We start from the raw sequence: 25,045 nt of genomic DNA, 5'->3' as shown, positions 1-25,045 counted from the left end.
AGAGACACGTGGCTTTACTCTTCGTGGCCAAGGGCCTAGCAGCTAAGCCCAGAGTTCTGCACTAGCAGCATCTGGGATCTTAGTGGCAGCCACATCCCTTGCCACTTCCCTACCAAGCAGATTTCTATCTTGTACCACTAAGAGGTAGTAGACTTTCCCTTCAGATGCTGCGGATACCTAGTAATGTGGCATCAGCACACGCTGCTGCAGGGTGGCCAGATTAAATGGCCACACCAGCTCTGTGCCTCACACGGGGCTCCCTCTTCTCACTGCTTTTAGTGACATGTGTATTCTGGCTAGCTCACTCTTTCCTCAGTTAGCTCTTCCATCCCCGAGAGTTATATCTTTATTCAGATGCCACCTTCCTCAGGACGGCCTTGCAAAACCCCCTATTGAAAATGGCAACCCACTCTCCCACCAGATCTTCAATGCCTCCTTCACTGCTTGCTTTCTTCCCTATCACTCATCACCATTTGCCTGTCTCTCTTCCCCCAGAATTTGGAACTGTTTTTGGATCTGTTTTTGTTCACAAATGTATCCCCAGCAACTACAACAATGCTTCAAACACAGTAGATGTTTTGTAAGTATTTGTTAATATGATTATGAGCAGAGCACGTTGTAGTTGCTCATTATACATGTTGGCTGAATTAATGAGGCCCAGAAGACCCCGAGGGACTCACAGTTACACTTAGAGCTTTTGGTATCTTGCCCACGAGGGGTCCAGGAGTAGTTGAAGCCTTGGGTAGTCACACTGGAATTGCTGGCTGAAAGACAAAATTCTCGGAATCCAACCTTTTTATACAGCTGTAATTTAACTTTACTTTGATGTGCTGAATTTTTAATCTATGTGACTTTGGGGAAATCTGAAATTGAAAATATGCTTTCCTACACAGGAACACAGCTGGCATATTAAGCGAAAGCTCTGTAGTTTATGTTTAATGCCAACTTGTCACTGCCTTTCTTTCTTTTTCAGTTCTTGTCGCCAAATCAGATCACTGGGAGTACTGTCAAGACTACTTTCATGTTATCTTAAAATTCCATGAGAAATGAAAAGTATAGTATAATAATTCACCAACCCATATTTTAAAGATTATACTGATTGTCATATCAATGGATAGCCACCATTTAGATTACAATTTGCCACAGAGCAACTCAAAACCAAAATACCAACATCAAATGAAAAATATAGCCTTTTGCCAAAACCTCAGTGTTGTCAGAACTGTACTAAATCTTGTGTTTTGTTTCTTTTCAGTCACTATACTCACGTTGAAGGGTGGTATTTGGAGTCGAGGTATCCACATCTCCAACGGCTATGGAAGATATAGCTGGATATCCTATTTTGAAAAGAAAATTCCCAAATTAAACACCAAACATGGTGTTTACATTCCCATGTTTAATATGCTGCTATAACTAACAAGGGTGGCATGTACAGCAGAGAACATTAGAGAAGGAAAGAACCTTGGTGAATACATAGTCTAATGGCTTCATTTTATGAAACTGATTCCAAAAGGCATATGCTTGTGGCACCATAGCCAATATTCAATATCATTTTATGATTTTAACTCAGCTCTCCTAATTCCAAGTATATCACATTCACACTTTCAAAATATGTTGTGTTCGTGTCTACTCTGTGTAGGACTCCAATCTACACACAACAATGAAGACAAGGTCCTCACCTTCATGGAACTTACCTTGCAGGGAGTTTCCACAATTGTACATAACATTTTCATATGTGCAATATGGTTACTTATCTACTTCAGTTCTTAGCTTTCAAAATCATCCCCAACTTTCTAGTCCATCATTTCCCATTCTTCTCCTCTCTCCCTCTTCCTCCCAAAATGAAGGACTAATTCATATTCCTTTGAAAATATCCCTAGGGTTGAAGCAAGGCAGATTGAAGAAGAAAAATACCCAATACACTCCATTGAAAAATGGTCATATCTCTTGGAAAACAAATATATTTAAGGTCACTTCCATAAATACTCAATTCAAGAAGATAACAGGATTAGATAGAAAGGGAAACTAAAGGCAAGGAAAATATAGTTAGAAAAAGTATGTTGATCCCTGTCAAAATCTGGGGGTGGGGATAGTACACAAAATCCATTTCTTGATGTCCTGTACTCTTTTTTTTTGTTTTTTTTTTAAGATTTTTATTTATTTATTTATTTATTTATTTGACACAGAGAGAGAGAGCACAAGTAGCAGAGAGGCAGGCAGAGAGAGAGGGGGAAGCAGGCTCCCTGCTGAGCAGAGAGCCCAATGTGGGGCTCAATCCCAGGACCCTGAGATCATGACCTGAGCCAAAGGCAGAGGCTTTTTTAACCCCCTGAGCCACCCAGGTGCCCCATGTCCTATACTCTTAACAGATATAGGTCCCACATTTAGTCAGAACTTTCTGGTAACGATGTTAAAAAATGTTAAGTCATTAATGGCTATCATAGGATAAAACCAGTCAATTTTCAAGAGACACACAGCTTTCTTTTTATTGTGATTAACAACAAATTTCTTCTCAGTCTTTTTTTAAAAATATTTTTAAAATATTTTATTTATTTATTTATTTGAGAGAGAGAGAGAGAGAGAGAGAGACAGAACAAGCAGTGGAGAGGGGCAGACGGAGAGGGAAAAGCAGGCTTTCCACTGAGCAGGAAGCCCAAGGCAGGGCTCAATCCTAGGACCCTGGGATCATAACCTGAGCTGAAGGAAGACACTTACTGACTAAGCCACCTAGACACTTCTTCTCTCGTCTTTTAAAGAAAAATACTGTATACTGTGTCTGATATTCTTAATAATATCCTTATAATATGATAGTATGCTCATTCCCTGTATGCTTGAATTAGTAATGAATAGGATCCCACCTTCCCAGGTATCTCAGTTCTGGGAAATGACATGCTTAAATTTAAAAAAAAAAAAAAGGATAATCAAATCTCTGAAAAAAAATATGTAGGATATATAAATAAATTGGCATGATGGTTTATGCCAATCATCTATAAGTGATTTACAGTAATGATCAACAATAATCATTTTGCAATGCAGGCTGCTAATGGGCATCAAAGACACACTTTACCTGAGCTCCCAGAATACAGTCGGACATGGGGAAATGCGTTAGAGGCTGCCTCAGATGGTGCTGTATGAGGAACTAAAATGGGCAACCGGCATCAGGATGGCAGATAAAATGTTTTAAATACTGAATATGCACAGTTTCATTTATCCAACAAATACTTATTGAGGCTCAGTGTATTTGAGACTTGGGGATGAAGGAAAGAGTGAAATATTGCTCTTACCCCCACAATTTAGTGAGAATATAGGTCAGCATGTCAGACTATCAGGTAGTCACCAAACCCCGTCTTTTCTCTGGTACAGATGAACTACATCTCTTAGCCTCATTGGTGGTTGGATAAGTGTGGTTGGGTAGGTGTGGCCATGTATGAAGTCTAAGCCAATGGAACATGAGTGGGAGTGATGGTTGTCATTTCAAGACCTGATGTATAAAACCTTCCATGTAAGATCTTCCATGACCTTCCCTCATATGCTATCTGATACTATGAAGCAGGGGGACTTATACATCACAACTTAAAGGTGACAGACCTGCTAGAAGCCTGGGTTCTTGAATGACCGTGTGGAACAGAACACCCCATCACTGGATCACAGAGTGAATCTGAATTTTATTTCTTTTATTGAGATGGCTTTATCTTTGTCCTTATCTGCAGCAATTCCTTTACTAACCTATTTTATTTATTTTTCAAGTTTTATTTAAATTCTAGTTCGTTAACATATAGTATAATATTGGTTTCAGGAGTAGAATTTATAGTGATTCATCACTTAAATATAACACCCATTGCTCAACACCAGTGCCCTTCTTAATGCCCATCACCCATTTGGCCCAACCCCCCATCTGCACCCCTCCAGCAACCCTCAGTTTGTTCTCTATAGTTAAGAGTCTTTTATGGTTTATTTTCCCCCTCTCTCTTTTTTCCCCTTTCCATATGTTCGTCTGTTTTGTTTCTTAAATTCCACATATGAGTGTAAGCGTATGGTATTATATGTCTTTCTCTGACTGACTTATTTTGATTAGCATAATACACACTAGTTCCATCCACATCACTGCAAAATCCACTCTAACCATTGCTATTTAACATAGCATTGGAAGACTTCCCCTCAGCAATCAGACAACAAAAAGAAATAAAAGGCATCCAAATTGACAAGAAAGAAGTCAAACTTTCACTGCAGAAGTGCAGTGAAATGCAGAAACGATACTCTATGTAAAAAGCCCAAAAGACTCCACCAAAAAAATTGCTAGAACTAATACACGAATTTGGCAATGCTGCAGGATATAAAATCAACCATACAGAAATATGTTGCATTTCTCTATGCCAGTAATCTATTTTAAAAGTTTTTGTATTCTTATGTTTTTTAAAGTTACCTCGTATCCTTTTATTTTAGTTTATTTTTTTTTGTTGTTGTCATTGTTTTATTTTTATTTTTTAAATTTCATTTTATTTTTTCAGGGTTCCAAGATTCATTGTGCACAGACAAATGAGTAAAGAAGATACGGTCCATATATACAATGGAGAATTAAGCGTCCATCAGAAAGGATGAATACCCAACTTTTTTATCAACATGGACGGGACTGGAGGGGATTATGCTGAGTGAACTAAGTCAAGCAGAGAGAATCAATTATCATATGGTTTCACTTACTTGTGGAGCATAAGGAATAACATGGAGCACATTGGGAGAAGGAGAGAAGTGAGTTGGGAGAAATCAGAGGGGGAGACAAACCTCATATGCTTTTAAAAATAAGGCAAGACAAAAAATGTACAGAGGGATAGAATGACTAGTCATAAGTAATCTTTGGATATTAAGAGATACTGAGAGATATGTGTTTCTCCTAATTAATACAATAAGAAGAGGTGAGAGAACTAGAGAGAAGAGAGAGGGAAGAGAGGGAAGAGAAGAAAGACTCTGTCCAGGTTTTTAAGAGATTCTCAGAAGGATGAAAAGAATGATTCCTTTACCCTGGGACTCAATTCCTCATGTAGGAAGGAGTGAAGCCTTTCACTGTTGGTCAACAGTCTCTTAGCTTACCTCCCATGAAGGAGCTTCTTTCCTTCCTTCCTTCCTTCCTCCCTCCCTCTCACCCTGAGAACTGACCTCCATAGAATTCACTGAGTGATTTAGTAAGTGAAAGCAGAAAGGAATGGTTTTAAAGTAGTGATGTGATAACAATGGTGAGAATAATGATAAAGAACTAAGAGGTAATTATCAAGAGAACTTTGTATTTATTTGTAGGCAATGTTACTGTTACCTAGAAATCTTAGTCTAATAAGCAACTGCCAGTCACCTATTAAAATACCTCTTACTTGACAAGCAATGGACATCATCCCCAGCCAATCCAATGACCCATACTGACCAATAGCTCCATGTGATTTAATTCTGTCAGGAATCAGTGGAATCCTGATGAAGTGTGATAGCTTTTTTTTTTCTTTTTAAGATTTTATTTATTTATTTGACAGAGATCACAAGTAGGCAGAGAGGCAGGCAGAGAGAGAGAGGAGGGGAAGCAGGCTCCCTGCTGAGCAGAGAGCTCTATGCGGGCCTTGATCCCAGGACCCTGAGATCATGACCTGAGCTGAAGGTAGAGGCTTAACCCAGTGAGCCACCCAGGCGTCCCTGAAATATGATAACTTGACAGAGAATTTCATTTGTATTAGTAAGACTGATTGAATTTCTTTTTTGGAGAATCAGAAACTAAGGTGACATAAATCCTTCCTTCTTGAAACTTTACTGCAGGGAACGGAAAATTCATTCATTCATGAACATGCTGTTCTTGGACCACATGGGAGGAGGAACAGTGAATGCCCCAGTCTCATACGTTGCCTTGATCTTTGTGTTACTGTGCCTCTTGCTTGTCATAGGTATCAGTGCTGCTCTATGCTTCCTCTTACAGGCCTGTTAAGTATATTGAGGGCTGACTGTGTGCCAATAAGTTTCTGGAAACAAAAAGATCAATGACATCCCATCAATATCCCCAGGGAACCTAAGCTCATTTCAGTCTTCTCATTCTCCTGCTGAATTTTGTTTGGGTCATGGCGTGAGGGTCTGTACCATGTTCCACAGGTTATTGAAAAAAATGATCCCTTTACTATGAAACCTTGTTCCTTACATGCAAGTAGCACTAAAGTCATTTTGAAAACTATCTACTTCTTCAGGTGAATTAAATCCCACCCACTCCTCTTGGCTCTACAGTATGCTTCAAGGTTAAAGTTCCTTGGCATTACATGACCTGACCTGTAATAATCTCCACATTGTTATCTCTTGCTTTTACCTCCCTATGTTCTTTCATTTATTGACCAGTATTGGGGATCCTCTATCTTCCAGGTATTGCATTTGGCACTGGGGGCACAATGATCAGCTCCCTTGGGATTGGAATTCATAGAGGAGACAGACATCAACCAGAGAATTACAGAAAGCAATCCATGTATGAGAACACATAAAAGAAGGTATGCCTTATTCAGAGTTACAGGAAGGCTCCCCTGCAGAATGGGATGGAAGAGTGGGGGCAGGGGAGGGGAGATGGGAGCCTCCGGGCAGAGGACACAGGGCAAAGACCCACTGGGTGGTCTCATACACTGTTAGTAACAGCAGTGTGTGGTATCTATGTGTCTATTCAGGGCTGGGCCTTTGTAAGCCCTCAACGAGGGTTTGTTCTGTGTGTTGAACTGAGTATGAGACTGCAAGGCATTACTTGTCACAGTGCACACATGTTGCCCCAGCAGCAGACAGTGATCAAACTGTGGCATACCAGTAGCAGGAACACTGCTTCTTTCTCAGGGCTGTTTTGTGTGTATGTGTGTGTGTGTTTAAAGATTTTATTTATTTGTCAGAGAGACAGAGAGGGAGATGCAGGCTCTGCAGGCTCCCTGCTAAGGAAGAAGCCTGATGTGGAACTCGATTCCAGGACCCTGGGATCATGACCTGAGCCAAAGGCAGATGCTTAACAAACTAAGCCACCCAAGTGTCCCTGTTGTTTTGTTTTTAAAAGTGTCTTCCTAATGCAAGCTGGTGCAACCACTCTGGAAAACAGTATGGAGGTTCCTCAAAAAGTTGAAAATAGAGCTACCTTATGACCCAGCAATTGCACTACTGGGTATCACAAATGTCGTGATCTGAAGGGGCATGTGCACCTGAATGTCTATAGCAGCAATCTCCATAATAGCCAAACTATGGAAAGAACCTAGATGTCCATCAACAGATGAATGGATAAAGAAGATGTGGTGTATATATATACAATAGAATACTATGCAGCCATCAAAAGAAATGAAATCTTGCCATTTGTGACTACGTGGATGGAACTAGAGGGTATTATGCTTAGCGAAACAAGTCAATCAGAGAAAGACAATTATCATATGATCTCCCTGATCTGAGGAAGTTGAGAGGCAATGTCAGGGGTGTGGGCGTAGGAAAAGAATAAATGAAAAAAGATGGGATCGGGAGGGAGAAAAACCATAAGATACTCATAATCTCACAACACAAACTAAAGGTTGCTGGGGTGGGGGGGTAGGTGGGTAGGGAAAGGGAGGTGGGGTTAGGGACATTGGGGAGGGTATGTGCTATGGTGAGTGCTGTGAAGTGTGTAAACCTGGTGATTCACAAACCTGTACCCCTGGGGCTAATAATACATTATATGTTAATAAAACATTAAAAAAAAAAGTGTCTTCCTAGAGTCTGACCTGGAGATCTATAACTATAAAAAGACATAATTGGCTCTCTTTTGACATCAAATAGAGCATTTTAAAAGAATTATATTTATACTCCTCTTAGCCAAGTCTTTGAGATTCCTACTGATCATCTATTTCAGCATATGAATAAGACAGCTTATTTTTTGTGTTTTCTGTTTCAAGGTTATATTTACATTTACAATACAGCCAAGCCTCCTCAGCACTCAATAGTTAGTTCTGTATCATGACATGCTGTGTAGGCGACTAATATGCCAAACCCAGTGACAAAGAATTGCTTGCTTTGTCTGCTGGTTGTTTATTTGTTCTTCAGTTTGAATGCTTATTGTTATTAAACCTTGCAAGCATCCAGAGATACATAATAATGACCCATGTTTCCAGGAAAGAGAAGGGGGTTAGAAGAAAACACTACTTGTACAAAATGTCTTGCTTATATTAATTTGAAAACTGCCATGAGATTAGATGAGAAGTTTCAAAACTTTCCTAGCCCATTTCTATTTCAACTTAAAAATTTTTTTCCACTAAAATTAAAAATCAGCCCTTTATATTATCACTAGAAATTCAATTAAGTCAGAAGACAGCTCTGTTCAGTTCTGAGTTAAATGGAAGAGACAGAAACATGTTCTCTAAGAGCTAATTCTGGTTGGCTTCTCATGACATTATGAAATAGAATGGAATCTCTTCACCTGGACTCCTGCCATGTTCCTGGGGACTGTCCTTCTCATCGCCAGAGAAGGGAGACAGAGGGCAATGCTGGAGGTCTCATGGTGGGGCTGGGAAGGTTAATCTGGGAGAAATATTGATATAGTTTTCAAACAAACTTAAATTTTAAAGATCATTTCATATGGACATACTCTGTACCAAATAAAAGAGACAGGTGAGTAGTTGGGAGGTGAGGTAAGTAAAAGATAAAGGAGAAAATGGTAGTTAAAAAAAAAAAAGAAATATTAATTTGGTCATTGGTTCTACCTTTAAGGAATTAAAAAATACAAGTAAAGGTTTTGACTTATTTGGAGATTAGTTTTGTTTGCTGGACTCTTCTTTTGATCATGGCATGCTTTCTCAGATAGCCCTGCGTGGGTCTAAGCTTTATACTTGTTCTTTATGCATTTTCATGTTTGATACTCATAATAACCATATGAACTAGATAATACTCAGTCTTGGTTTTCGAGATAAGGAAACAATATTAAAGAGGCAAAATGACTTGCCCAGGTTACACAGCTAGTAGGTGGCAGAGACAGGAATTGAACTCAAGACTGTCTGACACCAGAGACTATATTCATTCCACTCTGGTAGCCTTATAAAGAGTAGTTAGCCTTGCTACAGAACCAGAGGGTAGCTTTGGAATTCAGTCATGGTCCCCACACAGCCACCCAGAATCACTGAGACCTCTGTCCCTGCCTCTCTGCCCCTCTCAGCCTCCCCTCACAAGGCTGCCCAGTCTTCAAAACCTGGCCAAATGCCAGTTTCTTCAGGGAACCTTCCTCTGCTCTCCCTGAAGCCCTTCCTTTGTTAATCAGTTCCTCTTTAACCCCCAGAACATTTACTGAGCTATCAATACTTACTGACAAAATAGTTACAGAAAAAAAAAATTTTTAAAGATTTTATTTATTATTCGACAGAGAAAGACAACAGCAAGAGAGAGAACAAGCAGGGGGAGTGGGAGAGGGAGAAGCAGGCTTCCCACTGAGCAGGCAGCTTGATACGGGGCTCGATCCTGGGACCATGGGATCATGACCTGAGCAGAAGGCAGATGTTTACGACTGAGCCACCCAGGGGCCCCTACAGAAAAATATTCTTAGCCCCCAGAATATTTACTGAGTTATCAATCTTAGGGACAATCATGTGTTATCACTATTCCAGGTGATAGAGATACATCCACAGACAAATCAGACAAAGACAAAATGTCCTTATGGGATTCCCTTTCTTGTGGGGAGAAGCCAAACTAGTGCATTATACAGGATGTTAACAAATGCTGTGGGGAAAAATAAAACAGGAAAAAGAGGAAAAATAAAACTTCCTATCGGAAGTGAAACAGAGGACATTACAGCTCTAAAACAGTCCCATGGAGAAGACGACATCTGAACAAAGATTCGGAGATGAGAGTGTGAACCATGTGGATTTGAGCGGAAAGAATTTTCCAGGCAGAGGGAAGAAGGAAAAAGGCCCTGAGGTGGAGGCACCTCATGCTGTGGGAACAGAGAGGAGGCCAATTAGCATAAACCAAAGTTAGTAAAAAAAGAGAGTAGTGAAAATATAAGAAACTGGATACAACACGTGAACTTTCAGACTAACTTTGTAGCTATTTGCCCTTCCTCACTTCTGTTCTTCCTCCCCTCACGTGACCATGAACCTGGTGGGTTTTACTTACACCAGTAGTCATTGAAAGTAGAAGTAGACACATAATTCTAGGGCTAGATTATTTCTTTTTATTAAAACACACACGCGCACAACTTATACAGACTGGTTACTTAATCAACCACTCTGTTTTCTACCATAGGTTCCTACCATCTTCAAAGGGATTTAAGGGGACAGTTACAGTGTAACAATTTGACACTTAAGTGTTTTCCATGCCTAATCCCTTCTGTTGCTCATAATAATTCATTGAGGAAGGAACTACCCATATTAATGTCCTTTCTTTTCGTCTTTCTCTTATTTTCCCCCATTTTCTTCAAGCATCCTCATCTCTGGCCAATTATTCACTAGTCCATCTCACTATTGCCAAGAACTACGGCTTTCTGTGGATGAACTCAATGGGTAAGCCATCATCTCATCATGGCTATCCATTTTCACAAAATTATTTTATTTAGTAAGTTATTTTAATTTTTTATCATTTTATTTTTTTTCATTGTGATAAATGATGATAAACTCCCTCGTCTATTTCACCCATCCCCACTCTCTCCCCTCCCCTCTGGTAATCATCAGTTTGCTCCCTATAGTTAAGAGTCTGTTTCTTGGTCGGCCTCTCTCTCTCTGTTATTTCCTTTGCTTATGTGTTTTGTTTCTTAGATTCCACACGAGTGAGATCATATGTTATTTGTCTTTCTCTGACAGACTAGTTTCACTCAACATTACACACTCTAGCTCCATCCATGTTGTTGCAGATGGCAAGATTTCATCCTTTCTTATGGCTAAAAGATATTCATCACATCTTCTTTATCCATTCCTCTCTTGATGGACACTTGGGCTGTTTTCATATTTTGGCTATTGTAAATAATGTTGCAATAAACATAGGGATGCATGTATCTCTCTGCATTAGTGTTTTTTGTATTTTTTGGCAAATACCTCATAGTGCCATTCCTGGGTTGTAGGGTAGTTTGTTGGTTTGTTTGTTTGTTTGTTAATTTTAGGGAGAATTTCCATAGAGTTTTCCACAATGGATGTACCAATTTGCATTCTCACCAACAATGTTTCTTGTGTTTTTTATTTTAGCTATTCCAACAGGTATGAGGTGATATCTCATTGTAGTTTTGATTTAAATTTCCCTCATGATGAGTGGCAATGTTGAGCATCTTTTTATGTGTCTGTTGGCCCTCTATGACTTCTTGGAGAAATCTCTGTTCATGTCTTCAGTCCATTTTAATTGGATTATTTGTTGTTGGTTATTTTTATTTATTTATTTATTTTTTTTGGTATTGAGTTGTATCAGTTCTTTATAGATTTTGGATATTAACCCTTTATCAGATATATCATTTGCAAAACTCTTCTCCCATTCAGTAGGTTGCCTTTTAGTTTTGTTGACTCTTGGCTGTGCAGAAGATTTTTATTTTGAAGTAGCATCAGTAGTTTATCTTTGTTTTTATGTCCCTTTGTTTTTATGTCCCTTAGTTTTTAAATAAAAAGTGTCTATATTTTAGGTGTGCAACATGATTCAATATAAACATACATAGTCAAATGATTAGTACAGTCAGCTAATTAACATGTCCCTCCTCACATAGTTAACATTGTTTTTTTGTACAATGAGAGCACCTAAAATCTACTCTTAGAAAATATTCAACATTCAATATAGTATTATATATATTATAATATATAATATATATATTCAACAGTATAATATAGCATTATAGTCATCATGCTGTACATTAGATCTTCAGACTTATCAATCTTACATAACTCCAACTTTGTACCCTTTGAACAATATCTCTCTGATTTTCCACTTCTCCACCCCAGTAACTAGTGTTCTACTCTTTGCTTTCATGTATTTCACTCTTCTAAATTCTACTTATAAATGAGATGCAGGTTTCTTTTTCTGTGTCTGGCTTATTTCATTAGTATAATGATTTGCAGGTTCATCCATGTTGTTGCAAATGGCAAAATCTGTTTCTTTTTTAAAACTGAATTACACACACACACACACACACACACACACACACACTTTCTTTACCCATTCTTCTGTCAATAGAAGATGTTGTTTCCCTCTAAGATGTAAATGATTTTTCTTCGTGTATATAACCAGAATAGAGATTATTGGATCATACAGTATTCTTTTTTATACCTTTCCAATGAACCTCAAAAACCATTTAACATAATGGTTTTCATATTGTTTTCCATAATGGCTGCACAAATTCATATTCCTACCAAGAGTGACAAGAGTTCTCTTTTCTCCATATCCTCACTAACACTTTTTATCTTTTATTTTTGCGGTAAAAGCCATCCTACAAGGTAGGAGGTGATATCTCATTGTGGTTATGATATGCATTTCCCTAATGATTAGTGATGTTGAGGTTCTTTTCATGTATTTGAGGGCTATTTTTTTTGTCTCTTTTGGAAAAATGTCTATTTGGGTCCTTTGCCCATTTTTAATGAGTTGTTTCTTGTTTTACTATTGAGTTGAATGAGTGAGTACCTTATATATTTTGGATATTAGCCCCTTATCAGATATGACTTAAAAATATTTTCTCCCAATGTATAGGTTGCCTTTACATTTTGTTGTTTCTTTCTTTTGCTATACTGAAGTTTTTTAGTTTGATATAGTACACTTATTTGTTTTTGCTTTTGTTGTCCAAGCTTTGGTGTCATATCTAAAAATAGTGCAAAGGCCAATGTCAAGGAGCTTCTCCCCTATGTGTTCTTCTAGGAGTTTTATACTTTCAGGTCTTGTGTTTAAGTTTTTACCCTATTTTGAGGAGATTTTTGTGTATGCTGTAAGATAATTTCATTCTTCTGCAAATTGATATTTAGTTTTCCAACACCATTTATTGAAAAGTCTATCCTTTTCCATGTGTATTCTTGGGACCCTTGTAAAAACTAGTTGGCCATATATGCTTGAGTTTGTTCCTGGGCTCTCTATTCTGTTTTGTTGATCTATGTGTCTGAATGTATGCCAGTACCATACTGTTTTGATTACTACAGCTTTGTAGTATAGTGAGAAATCAGGAAGTGTGAGGCCTCCAACTCTGTTCTCTCAAAGTTGCTTTGGCTATATGGTATATTTTGTGACTACAAATTTTATGATTCTTTTTCTATTTTTGTGAAAAACGCCATTGGAATTTTGATAGGAACTATACTAAATCTGCATATCATTTTGAGCAGCATGGAAAATTTAACTATATTAATTTTTCCAATCCATGAGCATCAGATGTCTATTTGTTTGTGTCTCCTTCAAATTCTTTCATCAATGTTTTTGGTTTTCAGTATATGGGTCTTTTACTTCCTCACTTAAATTTATTCTTAAGTATTTTAGTCCTTTTGATGCTATTATAAATGGGACTGTTTTCTTGATTTCCTTTTTGGATAGATCATTGTTAGTATCACTGAATTTCTTTTAAAAGCTGAATTTTAATGGATAATACAGAGCAGAATTTTCAAATGGAGCCCTTTGTACTTTTATTTTAGATGAGGTTCCAAAGGTTAAGAATGATATTATAGGGCAAGTCATCCTCACTTCTAAAGCAGAAAGCAGAAGTCTAGACCACCTGTGAAGGCCATGTGAGGTGGCCTATCATCATCACTCAACCTCAAGACTATGTAAGGGGCAAGAACCCCAAGTGAGGATTTTTTTAAAAGAGAGTTGTCAGTGTGCTTAGAGTCAGGTCCCCTCTCATGGAGGGACTTGCCTTAGCCCAAGTGAAGTGTGGTTTCAAGAGAACCACTCAGAGTTATTGGCTTATGTGTCCTGGCATTTGGGATGAAGAGAACTAGTGCTTAACTTAAGCTACGCTGGGAACCTATGCTTGACTAGAAGAGTTGAATGGCCATATTGGAGAAGAAAAGCACTTCCCCCCAAATAGGAGGCCAAAGTACATGTTTTCCCATGCAAAACAGGGTGCCATGAAAAGACATCTCACCCAGGAAGAATATCTACGGAAGAAAAAGCTCCTAAGAGGACAGAACTCTGGAAGCTTATAAGCTGTAGGGGGATAATAAACAGAAGACTGGAGGAGAAACATGGCCTGAATCAAGGGGACAATAGCTACAGGCCAGTCGCAGACTTCTGAGAAATCTGCCAGAGTGCCCCATGAGGTCAAGATGGCACATTTTTTATTCACCCCATCTAGAGGGCACTTAGGTCAGATTACAGTCAGCCTGATAAGGAAGGTCTTTTCTTACCTACCTCTCTCCTCTCTTCCACATGATATGACCCCAAAAGAGAGGTCCAAACCAATAAGCAGGAGTGCAGGAGAGGATTGAGCCAGGAAATCACAGACATTTCTTCCACCCCAACCCCCACAGACATGAAGCACACAACCTTCCATCCCCAGCTGCTTCAGCTGAGGTACACCCACATGTGGTTGGTAGGAGAGGGGGGGAAAGTTCTGGATCAAATTAATATTTTCCAAGTTTTGACATTACATTTGACAAGCCTTTTTAATTATTGACACAAGTCCATTCTTGAATCTGAAAGGGACCAGACAACATTTATTATATGAAAATCACGAGAAAAAGCCTATAGAGGCTAAGGAGAAATTATTCAAGAGAGCTCATCTGGAGTTAATCATGGGGAAAAGAAAATTCCTTTTTTTTTTTTTTTTGTTTTGCTAATGTACTCAGTTCAGCTCAATTATTCAACTAAACATAAAGGTAAAAGTTATTTGTACGTTCAGGTTGCTGCTGTCAGAGTGATCTGGTTTGTCAAGCTCAATTGTTCAAGACTTTGCCTTATTTCCATGTAAAACTGAACCTGGAATTTAATTTATTTCTTCAAATAGTAATATTTTTACTTGACCTTCCACCTATTGACATACTGTCTACCCACATAGCCACCCAGCTTCCTTGGCAAATGTGTAAACTGTATTCCATCGATTCACCTGCAGCTCAAAGAACCTCTAAACCCATAATGACATTAGCTGCCGCACTTAAAAGAATATAGGCTGTCAACTACATCTAAACACATCTGCGCCGGTTCGCCAATCCCTGATGTCAGGATTAGAGGGATATTGACCTTCAGACCAGCATAAAGGAAATATATGGTGTGAAATCTTGATCTCTGCCCAAGACTGTCTGCCCATGGGAGGCAGATTATTTGAGGAACATGTGCTCACTGAATGGCTACGGCAATGTGTATTGCCGGATTACTGGTCTGGAAAGGATTTTCAGGACCACCCCCACACCCCCGGGGGGAAAGGACAGTAAGAAGGACAGAGCTCATTACATGTTGTGTGGTGTGATTACAGATACTTAGTAATTTATGAAATGAATGCAAGAATAGGCCAGCCAATAGCTTTTTTTCCACAGCTACCTTGTTCCGAAGAGGGAAGACTAGATAAGCAATACTCGATACTTCTGGCTCCCCACTGTTATTTCCATTTGACAATCTTGTCCAATGGGATATCTTCCAGTGTAATCCCCCAGCCATTCTGACATGCTTTCTCATAAATCAGTTTTGTTGCTTCCCGTAGGCAGCTGCTTCCTTTAGTCTGTACCCCTCAGTCTCTGATCCCCACCTACTGAGCACTAAGCGTCCTTACTTGTAGAGCTAGCCAATGGTTAGGGTCAGACTGGACCTGATATTTTATCTGAAGTGTTCAGGAGTAGAAAGAATCTAGACTGTGGAGATTGGCTGAAGCTTCAGAGAAGCTAAAGCTTTTGATATTAGCTAAATATCAAAACCAACACCATCAAGTCCAAGGGTTCATATGCAGACAAAAATCTGAGGCAGAGCCCAAAGGCCTGTGGGCTGGTAGACAGTGAAATGGGAAAGTAGGCAAGTTGATTGTGCTAGAAATGCGAGCTCTGTGTAACTGGGGTCCTGCTTGTCTTGTTCGTTGTTGTATCCCAACACCTCTTAAGTTCCTGGCACCTTTTAGGCACTCAATGTGTATTTGCTGAATGAATAAATGTCTTGGATGATTGCCACCATTGGGGCTGGCATTTTTGAGGCCTGTTCTTTTAGTCACACACCCTGAAGCCAGTTCAAAGCCAGAGTTCGAAGGCATAGGGCCCTACTCAGAGCACCGGGAGCACCTGAGTTAAGTACTGCCTTAAGGCAACGTGAGACTGAGACTGGTCAGGTGTCTGATTGTTCCACCCCATCAGGTTGCCTTGTCTCCCTATTTAGCTTGTCAGCCTCATGTCTTTTCCTAGGACAGTGCTGCACATGCAGCAGGGACTCAGAAAACACCCATCAGTTCAGGCTGAATTGTGCCGGGCTCCCTGGGTAACTCCTGCAGTTTGTTACCAGGCTCTCCTTCTCTAATCAAAGAACATTGTTTGCGTTATCTTACATTCATCAAAAAAAAAAAAAAAAAATCCTTAAGCTGAGGAAGAAAAAAAATACAAACTGGATGTTTGCAGCAAGACATGTAAGACATGTAGCTTAATAATTAGGACTGAATTATACAGTGCATTCCATAGTAGAATTTGGAATGAAACCACAGCCTTTTGAAGCTGGTCTCCATGACATGTTCCATCTTGTTTCTTTTCTTAAAAGAACACAAAAGGTGAATCCTTTTAGCTTCTGAGACATAAGGCAGCCAGTCATCATGTGATTTCACAATGACCCTCCAGATTACCAAGACAAAATTTGGATTTTTCAGCTGTAATTCAGTGTTTCTTCTAAGAAAATAAGTTTTGTTTAGCCTAAAAGAGCCACTGATTTAACATTTTTTGACATCTTAGACTGAAAATTGTTCCAAACACAATTTGTTACTCTTTTGACAGAGGTCCAGATTTTGTAAAGTGAGAAACAGCTATTCTCATACCTGAGCCTTGATCTAAAATGGTTTCTCAATCTCAGCACCACTGACATTTTCGACCAGGTAATTTTTTGTTGTGGAGGCCATCCTGTCCTGTGCTGTATAACATGTGGCATCCTTGGCCTTGGCAGGTGGCACCCTCCCCGCCAATTGTGGCAAACAAAAATGTCCCCAGACACTGCCAAATGTCCCTGGGAGGGGGGCGGCCAAGTTTCCCTGCTGAGAACCACTGATCTACAACAGTCCTGTGGTTCAGTGTGGTAGGATCTTATTTTAAGGAGCTCTTGTGACTCTCCAGAAATTTCCCAACCATATCACTTTAGCATGAGAGTAGATCAGATTTTCTTCTTGCTTTTTAACAAGTATGTTCATTTGATTATATTCTCTTTTCCTGTCTAATACTAGAGGTATTTTATATTGCAGCCTCCTTAAGGTAACAAATGTTCTTTTTCTTTTCTTGAATTTCTTCACAGAAATAAGAATGGTATTTGGTCTGATGGATGCATTTAATGTATATCAACTAACCCTGTGAAAAACTCGGTATGAGAAACTCATTTCTGCTTTCAGCTGGTAGAAGGTTAGTATCATAAGGGCATAATTGTTTTCTTTTTTGGTCCTTGTCGGATTCTCAGTACCTGGAAGAATACCTGGTATGTAGTCATGGCTTAATAAATATTTGGTAAATTAATTATGTCACTTCTTTTCTAAAAAATATTTACTGGGCTCCCAATCCCATTTCCTAAGGGATAACACTGAGAATTCTTAGGCTGGAACTTAACACTTTCTTTATTCTGCATTTTCTAATTTTCTTCCCTGCTTCTATGCTACATAATCCCATCCCCTGACCCAAACTTATCTCCTAATATTTTCTCAAATTCCCACAAACATTCTTGCCAATGCACAAATTACTCACTTTGCTCTCTTTGCTTAGAATTTTTTTCAAGCTCTCAACTGAGTCAAATAAATGCAACACATGCTCTCAACTGAGTCAAATAAATGCAACACATACTTAAAAGGTCAGTCATCTTATTTCCTCTCTTTGGTTACATTTCCTGGCTCCAAGAACCCACAGGGACATCTTCTTACTCAAAGTCAAAAATTTGCTGGTCTGTACCTCTCCCTGAGTATTTTAATTCTAAAAGATGCAGCACCTTTCACTATACTATTTTTGAATTATCATTTTTGTGGGCAGATACAATCTCTTTCCAAGTACACCACAACCATTTTGAAGGCAGAAATAAATTATCATCTCTTGTTAAAGACATCATGGAGTATATTAAATGACACTTATATAGTGAAGGAGCAGTATTCTCCTTAATTCTTTTATTCAACTAGTACTTTTTTCCCCCTCATTTTTAAAATTTAATTTCTTTTCAGTGTAACAGAATTCATTGTTTATGCACCAGACCCAGTGCTCCATTCAAGTAGTACTTTTGTGCATCTACTCCATGCTGGGTATACGTCCCCTGTCCTCACAAAGTGTTTAGGCCAATTGGAGAAACCCTGGTATCAAATGTGGCAAGAACTAGATTTGAGTCCAAAGACTTTGGTGTGAATACTAACTTTGCCACTTACTAGTTGTGTGGTCATCTCAGTGACTTCATCCCAATGACTTCATCTGGAAAATGGGGATGATAATGCTTGCTCTGTCTACCTCCCATAATAAAGATCAAGCTGTATTGCATTTTATGTGCAAATATTTTCTAAATGACAGGATATGGTAGTTTTAATTTGTCCACAGGTTCTTTAATACTCTTCCCTTCAAGAAGTGGAGCCTTATTCTCCTCTTGAGTCTGAGCTGGACTTAGTGACTCGCTTCTAATAAAGCAAAGTGATGCGTGCAATAAAACAGCAGTGCAACTTCTGTCTTGGTTACTCTGTTTCTTTTTTTTTTTTTAAAGATTTTATTTATTTATTTGACAGAGAGAAATCACAAGTAGATGGAAAGGCAGGCAGAGAGAGAGAGAGAGGGAAGCAGGCTCCCTGCTGAGCAGAGAGCCCGACGCCAGACTCGATCCCAGGATCCTGAGATCATGACCTGAGCCGAAGGCAGTGGCTTAACCCACTGAGCCACCCAGGCGCCCCGGTTACTCTGTTTCTTGAATTCCTTGGTCTGAGCAAGGGCAGCTGTTCCGATGTGAGAAGCTTTCTGGAGAGGCCCATATGGTGAGGGACAAGGGCCTCTTGACAACATGCTCAGACTTGGAAGCAGAACCCTCAGCCCCAGTCAAGCCTTCAGATAACTGAAGCCACAACCAGCCCCATTTGACTCTAACCTCATGAAAAGACCTGATACATACCATCCAGCTTAGCTGCTCCTGGCTTTCTGACCCCAAAATCATGTAAGACAATTTATGTTTTAAAAGTTGCTAATGTCGGGGATAATTGATTAGGGAGAGCTGGGTAACTGGATAATATGTACAGTACTAAAGAAATTTAAGGTATTGTTTTTGACTGTGCAAATATTTGTTGAATGAAGGATAACATAATCTACTGAGGTTTATAGCTGAATGATGAGTTAGGAGTGGAAGAAAAAGCAGCTTCCAATAAAAATTGCAAAACATTAAGAACTAGGAGAAATCAGATGAATGTAAAATTTCTGCTGGGTGATCGGCAGACATTTCCCACCCTGCCACATACTCATTTTCTGAGAGGTATCAACCTGTGACAGTGACTGCAGGCTATGAGCCAAAGGGTACAGGCTGAAAGAATTGTTCATTTCTCCTAACTGCTTTTGGTTTATTTCATTTTCCATTCTCATTTTGAGCTAAAATTGATAGTTTTAATTAAATAAGAAATGAGAACTGTACTTCTCCTTTGCACAGGATATATACATATATACACTAAAGAAGGTAACCATGGTTCTTTGTTAAACACAAAGGCTATAGGCATGGGAATTTATGATTTGTTTGCATCAGTGCGACCTTCTGAAAGTCACTGCTCTCCCTTTGCCAGAGTAACACTGACCCAGCCTGGCCTTCATTATTAATAATGCCACTGGGAGGCTGAATTCACAGTCCTCACCAGTCAACTTTGTCAAAATTAATAAGAACTAGAACAAATTTAAATTTAAAACTATCTAACTACATCTGGTCCACAGGATGCCCATTTATAACCAATTTCTTAAACACCCCACTGAGAACACAGTTGTGGAGGAGACTGTCAATTTATTAACCTATTTAATAATAAATACAGAATTTAAATTTCTCACTGAATATTTATTGACCCTAATTTTGCCAGGGTTTCAAGTGAAGGGCTTTGGAAGCTATGTTAACTCTTTAAAGCTGTAAGAATAGTACTTAATATATTTGCCTAAAATGTTATAGGTAATAAAAGAATGTGAACCATACAGATTTTCTGAAAATGTTTTATCAATCTGCTTGGTTAAAAGACTGATAGCTCATGGAAAATAAAACAGTGTAGTCACTAATTGAAGATGACATGCTACAATATATAAAAAATCCTAAAGACACCACCAAAAAATCACTAGAAGTAATAAATGAATTCAATAAAGTTGTAGGATACTGAATTAATACCCAGAAATCCGTAGCTTTTCTATATACTAATAAGGAAGTCTCAAAAAGAAGAATTAAGAAACAATTCTGTTTATAATTGCACAGAAATAAAAAACAAAACCAGGAAAACCTTAAGAATAAGCTTAACCTAAGAGGTGAAAGACCTGTATTCTGAAAACCATAAAATACTGATGAAACAAACTAAAGATGACACAAATAAATGGAAAGCATCTTATGCTCATTGATCAGAAGAATTAATATTGTTAAAATATCCATACTACTCAATTCAGTTTACAGATTCAGTACAATACCTATCAAAATACCAACATCATTTTTACAGAACTAAAAGAAATAATACTAAAATTTTCATGCAACCACAAAAGACCCCAAAACAGCCAAAAACAATCTTAAGAACAAAGCTGGAAGTATCACAATTCCAGATTTTAAGATATACTACAAAGCTATAATAATCAAAACAGTATGATACTGACACAAAAACAGACACATAGGGGTGCCTGGGTGGCTCAGTGTGTTAAGCCTCTGCCTTCAGCTCAGGTCCTGATCCCAGGGTCCTGGGATTTAGCCCCACATTGGGCTCTCTGCTCAGCAGGAAGCCTTCTTCCCCCTCTATTTCTGCCTGATTCTCTGCCTACTTGTGATCTCTCTCTGTCAAACAAATAAATAAAATCTTAAAAAAAAAAAAAACAGACACACAGATTGTGGAACAAAATAGAAAGCTCAGAAATAAATCCATGCTTACATGGTCAATTAATCTATGACAAAGAAGGCAAGAATATACAATGGGAAAAAAATCTCTTCAACAAATAGTGCTGGGAAAACTGGAGAGCTACATGTGAAAGAGTGAAACTGAGCTATTTTCAAACACCATACACAAAAATAAACTCAAAATGAATTGAAGACCTAAATGTGAGACCTAAAACCATAAAAATCCTAGAAGACTACATGAAAATAAAAACCTTTTGCACAACAAAGGAAACTATCAATAAAACAAAAAGTCAACCTACCAAATGGGAGAAGATATCTGCAGAAGATATATATGCAAACTATATATCCAATAAGAGGCTAATAGCCAAAATATTTAAAGAACTTATAAAACTCAATACCCCCAAAATAAAAATCCAATAAAAAAATCAGCAGAAGACATGAACAGACATTTCTCCAAAGAAGACATCCAGGTGGCTAAGAGATATATGGAAAGATGCTCAACACGTTACACTCAACGGAATGGCTAAAATCAAAAACACAAGAAGCAGTAAATGTTGGCAAGGATGTGGAGAAAAAGGAGCCCTCATGTACTGTTGCAACTGGTGCAGCTGCTCTGGAAAACAGTATGGAGGTTCCTCAAAAATTTAAAAAGAGAACCACCCTATGATCCAATAATTGTGCTACTGGGTATTTACCAAAAAACTCCACAAAAAACACAAATTCAAAGGGATACATGTTGGTAGTGTTATTTATAATAGTCAAACTATGGAAGCAGCCAAATTTCCATTTATCCAGATGAATGGATAAAGAAGATGTGATGTCTATTATTCTATCTATAACTATATTTATATCTATACAATGGAATGTTATTCAGTCATAACAAAGAATGAAATCTTGCCATTTGCAACAACATGGACACAGCTAAAGAGTACAATGCTGAGCAAAATAAGTCAGAGAAGGACAAATACTATATGATCTCACTCATGTGGAATTTAAGAGACAAAACAAATGAGCAGAGAGAAAAAGAAAGAGAGAGAGAGAAATTAAGAAACAGACTCTTAATTATAGAGAAAAACTGATGTTAGTTACCAGAGGGGCGGGGGTGGGGGTATGGGTGAAATAGGTGATGAGGGTTAAGGAGTGCACTTGTCATGATGAGATGATGAGCACCAGATAATGTATGGAATTGTTGAATGACTGTATTGTACACCTATAATTAATATAACACTATATGTTAACTAACTGGAACTAAAATAAAACATAAATAATAAAATAAAGAACTTATACAATTCAATACCAAAAAACCAAACAATCCAATTTAAAAAAATGGGCAGAGAAGCTGCAAATATGAAAATTTCATATTTTTTTTCTACAGGAGACATACAGGAAAATGCAAATCAAAACCACACTGAGGGGTGCCTCGATGGCTCAGTGGGTTAAGCCTCTGCCTTTGTCATGATCTCAGGGTCCTGGGATCGAGCCCCACATTGGGCTCTCTGCTCAGCAGGGATCCTGCTTCCCTCTTTTTCTCTTCCTGCCTCTCTGCCTCCTTGTGATCTCTCTCTGTCAAATAAATAAATTAAATCTTAAAAAAAAACAAAAACACACTGAGATATCACCTTATCCCTGTCAGAATGGCAAAATCAAAAAGACAAGAAATAACAAATGCCAGAGAAGATATGGAGAAAAAAGAACCTTTGTGAGAATACAGCTACTATGGAAAAATAGTATGAAAAAATAAATAAAAAGTGAAGTACCATATAATCCAATAACTTCACCACTGTTTATTTACCCAAAGAAAATGAAAACATGAATTTAAAAAATATACGATAGGCACCCATATGTTTATTACAACATTATTTACAGTAGCCAAGATATGGAAGCCACCCAAGGGTCTACTCAATAGAGGAGTGGATAAGGAAGATGGACTATTATGCATCCTTAAAAAAGGATGAGTTTGTGCTATTTGCGGCCACATGGATAGAGCTTGGGGCTATTACGCTACATGAAATGAGTCAGACAGGGAAAGATAAATACCATATGATTTCACTTATATGTGGACTCTAAAAATAAACACAAATAAATAAACAACCAGGACAAATCAGACCTATAAATTCAGAGAACAAACTTATGGTTGCTAAAGGTGAAGGGGGTGGGAATGGGCAGAACTGGTGAAGACGAGAGGAGATACAGGGTTCTAATTATAGAAGAAGTAGGTCATGGGATGAAGGGCACAGCATAGGGAATATAGTCAGTGTTGTATTTTAACAGTGTTGTATGGTGACAGACAAGTGGCTACCATTGTGCTGAGCACATCATAACAGGAGCTGAATCACTATATTGTACACCTGAAACTAATATAACATTGTGTGTCAACTACACTCAAATAAAAAAAAAAAGAAAGTAAGACTGAAAACATTCTTACTTGTAGGAGACCTGCTGTTGACTGGAGAAGGTTGGGTGCCAACGGTTGATGTGACAACATCATGCAGAGGACCTATGGAAGGGTTCACTGAGCCTGAAAGGATGAAATGGATAATGATGATGAACAAAATATTGTAATAGAAAGATGATGTGCTGACCTAATTTTCCCCACAACTTTATCCATTATCTCAGAAATCGTTATTGAAGGTCTGTTACATTAAGGCTGTGGGACATTGTGGTGGAGGACATCAGGCTGCCTTTACGGACCAGACCCTAGGTAACAGGCAGGGAGCCAGGCACTGTGTTGAGTGTAGGGCACCACGGGGTTGCAAAGAAAGGGCACCGGCTGATATTGGGAAGTCAGGAGAAGCTTCCTGGTGTTAAAATAACATTTAACCAAGCACTGGTAAAACAACTATAGCAGCTAATATTTCAAAGTATTTGCAAAGTAATCATACAATCTACAAATCTGTAAGCCTGTAAAATTATATTGGCAAGAGTAGAAACTCTTGCCAATAGTTACAATGATGTAACTATCCAACCGGAAGTAACATCAATGAGCCTAAGATTAATGGTATTATTACTCCCATTTTTAAAATGCCTGTTTTTGTCAGAAAATTTTCATCTGGTTATAACTTTTCTCTGTGTGTGTGTGGGGAGCAGATAGGGATGAAAGAGAGACTAGAATATATTGTTTTATCATATAATACATTTATATCGGTTCCTTAAAGCTCCCACTATTCAACTGTAAAATAGTCCTACTAACAGTATAAAACAATCTACAAATGCCAGAAGGATCTACTGACTTTAGGAAGGTCAGGGTTAAATATGGTTAAATGATTTTGAGGCGAGGGAATTTTGCAACTTTCTAGATATAATGACATTGGGTAGAGTGTCACACATCTGATGAGCTGTGTCAATTACTTGGACATTTAATTATAAATTATACTATTGGTTCTGTTCTATAATTTACTTAAGAGAAAAGAATATATTCTATAAATTGTGTCACCTGATAGCACATAGCACATTGGAAGGGATCTGTGTTTTGTAATCAAGATGTATCTGTGTTTTATTTTCAGTGTTGGTAGTGTTGTTGCTGTTGGCTGTAGGTGATGTTTACAGCTGGCTCTGACTTGTTATCATATAAATGATCCCTTGCTATTAAGCTCTGAGGAAGTAGGTGTGGGATGGGTAGAAAGTTACCTGAGAGCATACAAATAGGCTAGTGGAATGACCATTTTCTTCCACCCATCCCACCTGAAACATATTTGAACACTTCAGCATGACATTCAAATCTGATCATTATTTTCCTCCCCCTGTTCCATTCCCCACTTCATTTCCCGATGCTGCCTATCATCTTTTACAACTCAAATCATCCACTCAATCCAAGGGGTGATATTTCAACCTGATCTCTGTGGATTCTTGCTTTGTGTGCATGCTGTTTCCTTATACTTTCCCATTGCAAACAGCCTGGTATGTACCATCTGAAACTTGAAGAATCCCAGGGATCTTT

At 38.4% G+C, this 25,045-nt stretch overlaps 1 protein-coding gene across 4 annotated transcripts in view; it reads right to left on the bottom strand.

The window, feature by feature from the left end:
* The window catches only part of CD96 (CD96 molecule), an 89,586-nt gene that overhangs the window by 15,571 nt on the left and 48,970 nt on the right, over positions 1 to 25,045 (bottom strand). For 3 of the 4 annotated variants that reach the window (XM_013060886.2, XM_013060885.2, XM_045088358.1), the window contains exons 8-10: positions 23,534 to 23,626; positions 1,266 to 1,334; positions 681 to 764 (exon numbers count right to left, since the gene is read on the bottom strand). In XM_013060886.2, coding sequence (XP_012916340.1) covers positions 681 to 764; positions 1,266 to 1,334; positions 23,534 to 23,626 — 246 coding nt within the window. The remainder of the gene's footprint in view (positions 1 to 680; positions 765 to 1,265; positions 1,335 to 23,533; positions 23,627 to 25,045) is intronic. The other variant, XM_013060887.2, reaches the window with a different exon arrangement.

The sequence above is a fragment of the Mustela putorius genome, unplaced genomic scaffold (assembly GCF_011764305.1).
Source record: "Mustela putorius furo isolate JIRA1106 unplaced genomic scaffold, ASM1176430v1.1 tig00003834_pilon_pilon_pilon, whole genome shotgun sequence".
Lineage (NCBI taxonomy): Eukaryota > Metazoa > Chordata > Mammalia > Carnivora > Mustelidae > Mustela > Mustela putorius.
The sequence above is the reverse complement of the archived record's forward strand: the minus strand, read 5'-3'. Positions and strand labels throughout refer to the sequence as shown.